The sequence below is a fragment of the Branchiostoma floridae genome, chromosome 9, assembly GCF_000003815.2.
Source record: "Branchiostoma floridae strain S238N-H82 chromosome 9, Bfl_VNyyK, whole genome shotgun sequence".
In the NCBI taxonomy this organism is placed as follows: domain Eukaryota; kingdom Metazoa; phylum Chordata; class Leptocardii; order Amphioxiformes; family Branchiostomatidae; genus Branchiostoma; species Branchiostoma floridae.
In genome coordinates, this window is record NC_049987.1 from 11,723,020 (window position 1) to 11,729,545 (window position 6,526).

At 38.2% G+C, this 6,526-nt stretch overlaps 2 protein-coding genes across 2 annotated transcripts in view; one reads left to right on the forward strand and one right to left on the reverse strand.

Moving 5' to 3' along the window:
* Positions 1 to 1,220: 1,220 nt before the first annotated feature.
* On the forward strand, positions 1,221 to 4,710 carry LOC118422826. The gene is made up of 4 exons (XM_035830604.1): positions 1,221 to 1,651; positions 2,068 to 2,145; positions 2,713 to 2,799; positions 3,951 to 4,710. The coding sequence occupies exons 1-4, from the start codon at positions 1,588 to 1,590 to the stop codon at positions 4,064 to 4,066; spliced, it is 345 nt and encodes a 114-aa protein (XP_035686497.1). The 5' UTR covers positions 1,221 to 1,587; the 3' UTR covers positions 4,067 to 4,710.
* A 1,002-nt stretch (positions 4,711 to 5,712) lies between these two features.
* LOC118423589 overlaps positions 5,713 to 6,526 on the reverse strand; it is an 8,225-nt gene continuing 7,411 nt past the window's right edge. The window contains exon 4 of the mRNA XM_035831803.1: positions 5,713 to 6,526. Within this exon, the coding sequence (XP_035687696.1) occupies positions 6,481 to 6,526 (46 nt within the window). The 3' untranslated portion in view covers positions 5,713 to 6,480.

Below are 6,526 nucleotides of genomic sequence, written 5' to 3' on the forward strand. Positions count from 1 at the left end.
TGAGACAAGGCGGCTACGTGATATGCAAACATCCTAACCTTTTCAAGGCACACTGCTTTTCTCCGCTTTCCTCCTGCTATGGTCAAAATCCGTAACTTTAATCTGTTCATCGTTAAAGGGTTGTTTAGCACCCTATATATATATATATATACATGTATGATATTTTGTCGTCCAGAAAAATCATGAGAAGACTGTCATTCTTAATCAATTTGCCAGATATCGTTGTGACATATATATCCAACAAACCCTACTGGCACTTCCACAGAAACTTAATTGAGCGGGATTTTCATCTATGTCCTGAATTCTATCTAGCTCACGATATGTATGGCAGCTTAGTTACTGATGATATCTCTATGAATCAGTCCAGTGGAATGTTTAGTTGTTACGGTCTAATTATGGTTAAGAAGGGATTTACGTATTGTTTTTGCTCCACTTCCTCGTTTTTGTCCTCAACTCTTTCTTCCTTTCTTTCCAAACATAAAAGGTCACTGACCTCTGTGTGTGTGTGTGTGTGTGTGTGTGTGTGTGTGTGTGTGTGTGCGTGTGTGTGTGTGTGTTGAGAGAGAGTAAGGGTCTGTGTGTGTGTGTGAGTGAGTGAGTGCGTGTGCGTGATTGAGTGTGAGTGTGTGTGAATGTGTGTGTGTGTGTTTGCGTGTGTGTGTGTGTGTCACAGTGTGTGAGTGTGTGTGTGTGTGTGTGTGTGTGTGTGTGTGTGTGTGACTGAGTGAGTGTGTGTGTTTTTGTTAACCTAGAACTTATGAAGATTAACACTACGTATTTGCTTGAAAATGTTACCTTCCTAGTTTATCATGATCAGTTATTTCTTTGTGACTTATATAAAATATTTTCCTTACTTGGGCCTTTTCCTGGCGAAATTAACCATAATATATCATGCAAAAATAGGCAACACCCTCCAGACTCTATGTGCACACAACCCCTGTTTATTAAAATTACAAACTCCCCTTCGCCACCCCCACAATGGGTAATTCCATCCGCTAATGTAGGACCGCACCACACAAAAGCGTAGCTCCGGATCCGTACCACCGACTCAACCAGTATCTGTAGAAAATTATCCGACAACTTCGGCACTTACATGCTTACAAGTTACAAACAATCTTCCACCGCTTTTATGGGTTAGATCAGTTGACCTGACTAAAATGGAGTTTCTCACCGCATTGAACACACGTTCATACCTACATATAGGAAATAATTTGTTTTGTCAGTTCGATAGATTCAATGTTTTTGGTAATTGCGTTTCTGTCGTGAAATATGTTAATTACTTCTCCCCAGGTAGTAATCAAAAGAAGGATCACCACCTCAGGCTAAGGTGTGTCACCTGTCACACCTGCGTCAGTCATCGCCTAGTCCTTTGTTTCTTCGTGACGTCTTGAGGAAGCTGTGACCCACTTATCGTCGAAAAAGGAATTCTTCTGTCTTCACCTCCCACATGTGCAGTAACGACATCACAAATTGCTCATGCGTCATCAATGAGATGGTTATGACGACCGAGTGAAACGTTGTGTCAAGAAACAAGTTTTGAATTGAGTCGGATGAATCTCGACGTAAAGCGGTACTTGTAGGGGAAACATGAAGACTGCAACCCACCTGTTGCTTGTGACTCTACTGGTGGCGCTCGTGCAAGCAGGGGAAGGTAAGTAATTTTATACTTGGGCAGTGAAGACAAAGACAATACTATGAGTTTCTCGCCATCACTTAAAGTTTCACTCATGAATTGTATTCGCAGTAGGTCGATGGCAATCGTAAGAGAATCGTAAGAGAAACGTATGTATCACCCACGAGTATCTTTATAGCCATGTAGGAAGTTGTCTATCTTACAGATGGAATTGTCCAAACTGACACAATACATCACCGCCATTTTGAAATCTGTAGACACATAGTGATATACACAACTCGAGATGCTCGAGACTTTTGAGAGATTATTCCGCCTCACGTAAGTTAGAAACCTAAGAAAAGCACATCTATAAAGCTGTTGGATTGTTTGTGCTATACCACAAAATCGTAGATTCTTAAGTGATTTTGATATTCGGTTGTTTCGATTTCTTGTAGTGCAGGATCTATTAAAGTCATGGAAAGACATGGACATCCTGAAAAACATCGCGAATGGCGACAAGGCACTGTACAATGGTAAGTAGGAATAAACTTTTTGTGATGCACTTAGCGTCATAACTGGCGCAATTACCTGTTTTTGTAATATTCATAACATTTCTCTTTTAAATAATTAGTAAAATTATGATTGATTTCACTTAGTGTCATAACTGGCGTAATTACCTGTTTTTGTAATATTGATAACATTTCTCTTTTAAATAATTAGTAAAATTATGATTGATTTCACTTAGTGTCATAACTGGCATAATTACCTGTTTTTGTAATATTGATAACATTTCTCTTTTAAATAATTAGTAAACTTATGATTGATTTCACTTAGTGTCATAACTGGCGTAATTACCTGTTTTTGTAGTATTGATAACATTTCTCTTTTAAATAATTAGTAAACTTATGCATTTCCTCGAGAGTACACAAATTCTGTTAAATCGTTTCGATAAACATGCATAAACATACAGTGATATCAATATTATTCAAACACGCAGTGATATCAATATTGTTCAGATGGATTTTCATCGCTTCGTTTGTGTAGGTTTTGGTTTTATCATATGTTAGATATGTTAGATATTCTGTATCGTTTGTCCAAAGATGCTGCATTCCAGAAGGAAGCCGGAGAGACTTTAGACAGAATCAGGCGTGTTGTAACCAACATGTCTCCTGACGAGAGACAAAAGAGTAAGTCATGCGCCATCTTTGTTCCCTTCTATATTCATTATTATGGGTTATGCAGAACATAAAAAATTATCCAAATTCTTTGAAATTTTTTGAAAAATGTTTTTCTTATGCTTTCTTCTCAAAAAGAAGATAACGTGCATAATTTTGTCCTGCGAGTGGGGACTAAGCCCACACCACACCCCACCACACCCCATCCGTTCACCAGAGACAATTTGATGTCATTCTGTGATTAATTTACAGAAGCTTTGAAAACTTAATTGACGCATCAAAAAGCCCACAAAATGGAAATACAACATCAATCCTACATTCATAATACATTTTGTATATCCGTAATATCAAGTTACAATCATGTAAAACTAATCGTTGGTTTCAAGACATTTTCCAACATCAATCTTTCATACGACAGCCCATATTTGCACTATGAGAGTTATTTAGTTGTCACATGAAAGTTCCGCCATGTCTTTTCAGACATTAGATAAAGAAAATGCCATTCTTCTATGGTATCCAAGTGAAAAATGGGCAGGGTTCGCCCCCAGCATATGCAAGATTACTGTGTGTTTAGGCAAACAATACAATCATGTAGGTGACACGGTTTACTGGACGACAGGATTCCAGTCAAACAGGATTTCTTGATAAGGCCATGTTGATTTGATTATATGGGTGTCGTCCTCTGCAGGGAATAAAAAAACGGATGCGAGCGTGCGGATCAAAAAAAAAGTTTGACAAAATAAAGTTTCCTTCATTATTAAATCAGAGTGATCAGGAAGGTTGAACAAAAGAATACACAGAATACAGTATACCAACGATAGATTCTACATTTTTGTTCTTTCGCATCTTCTTTGACCTTGTAATGTTCTTTGACATTGGTGTACGTTTTCCGATATCTATTTTTGCAATCTACGGCATATGTTTGTTTATTTTGAAGCTGCTTTGTTGAGTATGGTTGAAAACTTTTTTTTTATTTTGGAAACGGTCGAAAATTTATGCGCGGATGCCATCCATATAATCAATTCATCATGGCCTAGTGGTTCGGTCGAATGCATTGATAGACCACAACCCTCGGTGTATCAAAATTCTTGGTGGGAAAGCGCACTGACAATTGGGTCGCTAACAGTATTACAACTGTTTGTTTTTTTCTCTCTATCTCACAGTGCGTCTCACTGTAGCCAAGCACATCGGACCACAAGGGGCCCAGAGGATCTTAGCCTTCTCCAAGATGTTGAAACGTTTGAAACCCGATTTTCGAACACAAATGTCATCGGTTTGATACACTTGTTTAGCATTTTTTTTAACTTTTTGGTACTACAGATGTTGTATGTAGCATCAGGGAACACCGAACAGTAAACATACATTTACACCATCTTCACGAAATATGTAAATATATTTAAGACGTGTATAACGATTTCCGAACACAAATGTCATCGCTTTGATATATGGCCAGCGTTTCCCTTTTGAGCAACTTTTTGCAAGGAGCTTTTATACTGATAGCTTTAGTGAACACTGAACAGTAAACATACATTTAAACCATCTTCACGAAATATGTAAATATATTTAAGACGTGTGTAACGTAAACCTCTAATATTTATTTGTATATATTCCCTTCCTGGTAAACATATACCATTGATCGTCCTTGACGAACAATTGGAAAATCATGAATTAAAAATAAATTCCGTAAAGGTAGTATTATGATTGTAACATGGTTATATGACTGTACCATAAAATTAAGTACTAGTACTAGACACTCTCATTAACCAGTGAAATAATTAGCCCATTACCACGTGCTAGTGACACCGAGTGATATGTCACGATTCAGCCATCTTTAGTTTGACTGTAGTACAATGTGTTTTTATTTGCTTTTGCTATAGCTGAAAGCTTATCATTGTCAAATAAAACTTTGTTACTGCTCTATAAGCTTCTTTGGTCTTAATCAATAGTGATTTACCGTGCCCTACAATAATGTAGTTGACCACAAGTTGACAAACTATGGAAATCCTAATTCACTACTGGCTATGTTCTTACGTTCTGATAAAATAAAACAACGCAGGGAACAGTTGTAGATTACATCTGCGAAACACTTTTAATTTTAGTGTGTGAGTCACTCCACCTGCTGATTTGCATAATACCTAGTTTTAGGGACTCTCTCGCGCGCACTCTTTTTCTCTCTCTTCTCTCTTTGTCTCTCTGTGTCTTTCTCTCTCCCTCTCTCTCACTCCTTCTCTCTTTCTGTCTGTCTGTCTGTCTGTCTGTCTGTCTGTCTCTCTCTCTCTCTCTCTCTCTCTCTCTCTCTCTCTCTCTCTCTCTCTAAGTTGGCTTTAGATGTGAACAAAAGTAGCTTTTCTTCTGACCATGCATTGCTGACTAATCTTGCCAGACGATGTTATTCTTCAAGTTAGAACGTCTGATTTTCCGTTTTCATAGAAAACCATACGCCCGACCGGCCCTACAGTTGTCGCCACCCATATAGCTAGAAGTGAGGGGGTCATTAACCCCAGCTAGCGGGAGATTGCGTAAGCACAGGCTATAACCCCTGACTGTCATTATTCCACACCGCCAGATTATGGATAACTATATATCCGCAGGCGAAGTACATTTTTCTGACATCTCCACTACCTAAAATAGCACAATTGAAAAGAACCAATTATCTCTGTCCAACAACTGTATCAAACTAACATTCCAAACCGTGAAACTAAAAACCAGGTGTGCGCTAAGCCAGTTACATGTAAAGAAAATACCAGGGGTAACTACGGGTTATTGGCCTAGATGTTGTCCTGTTGGAAAGCTACAGAATAAGCCCGGTACTTGCCACCATGATAAGCCCTTTCACAGAGATCATAATGCATGTGAGGCGACAGGAATTCTAGGTAACATCTCAAAGGTCCCCCCCCCAAAAAAAAACTTTGACATAAAACCTAGAATTCCTGTCGCCGCACATGCGTCCTGATCTCTGTGAAAGGACATATACAATGTACTTAGTATCTCACTCACAAAATAAAAAAGGACCGACAGTAAGGTCGGTAACATTGGATTGTTCTTGATGTCGGTTAGCCAGGCAACAGTGCTTTCTTTTATTCATCTTTATTTTTTCTCTTTTATTTCAGTCAGTGATATATTTTATGAGCATCAACACGCAAAACGCAAGACGCACATTACTTATTTAAAGCCTTTTACTCAAATCACAGATTTAAAGCAAGAGCAAAAACTCAATATCAACAAACAAAAATAAATACAAACAGTAACAAAAAAAGTGTTGTATCAACCTTCCCCTTCAATGAATGAAAGCGTTGACTATAGCTATATCGAGGATGGCATAGTTGCAAATGTGAAAGTGACGTTGACCTTTGTAGCATTAAATAACCTAATGTGCTGTCACTGAGTTACAGTAATTGTAGGTGCAGTATAATGGAGAGAGATGATAATAGATCAGTTCTTTGGCTGATAAAAAGTTTACAATGCAGAAGGTAGTGCTTAATTGTTTCGATGATAACCGCATTTACATGTAGGATAATCAATACAATAGTGTTGAAATGGACGGTTGTTTAACTGACTGATGTTTTGTTGGAGCCGTGTAAGATGATAGTGCTTTATTAGAACTCCATCGGTAAAAGAGATTACATCTATTAGATGTCAGCTGGTATGCGTAAGGATGTCGCTAGGTGTCGTTGCAAACATTCAAACTACGTACTACTGCATCTCCCCGTCGTCATCATCTGAACTATCAGACATGTCT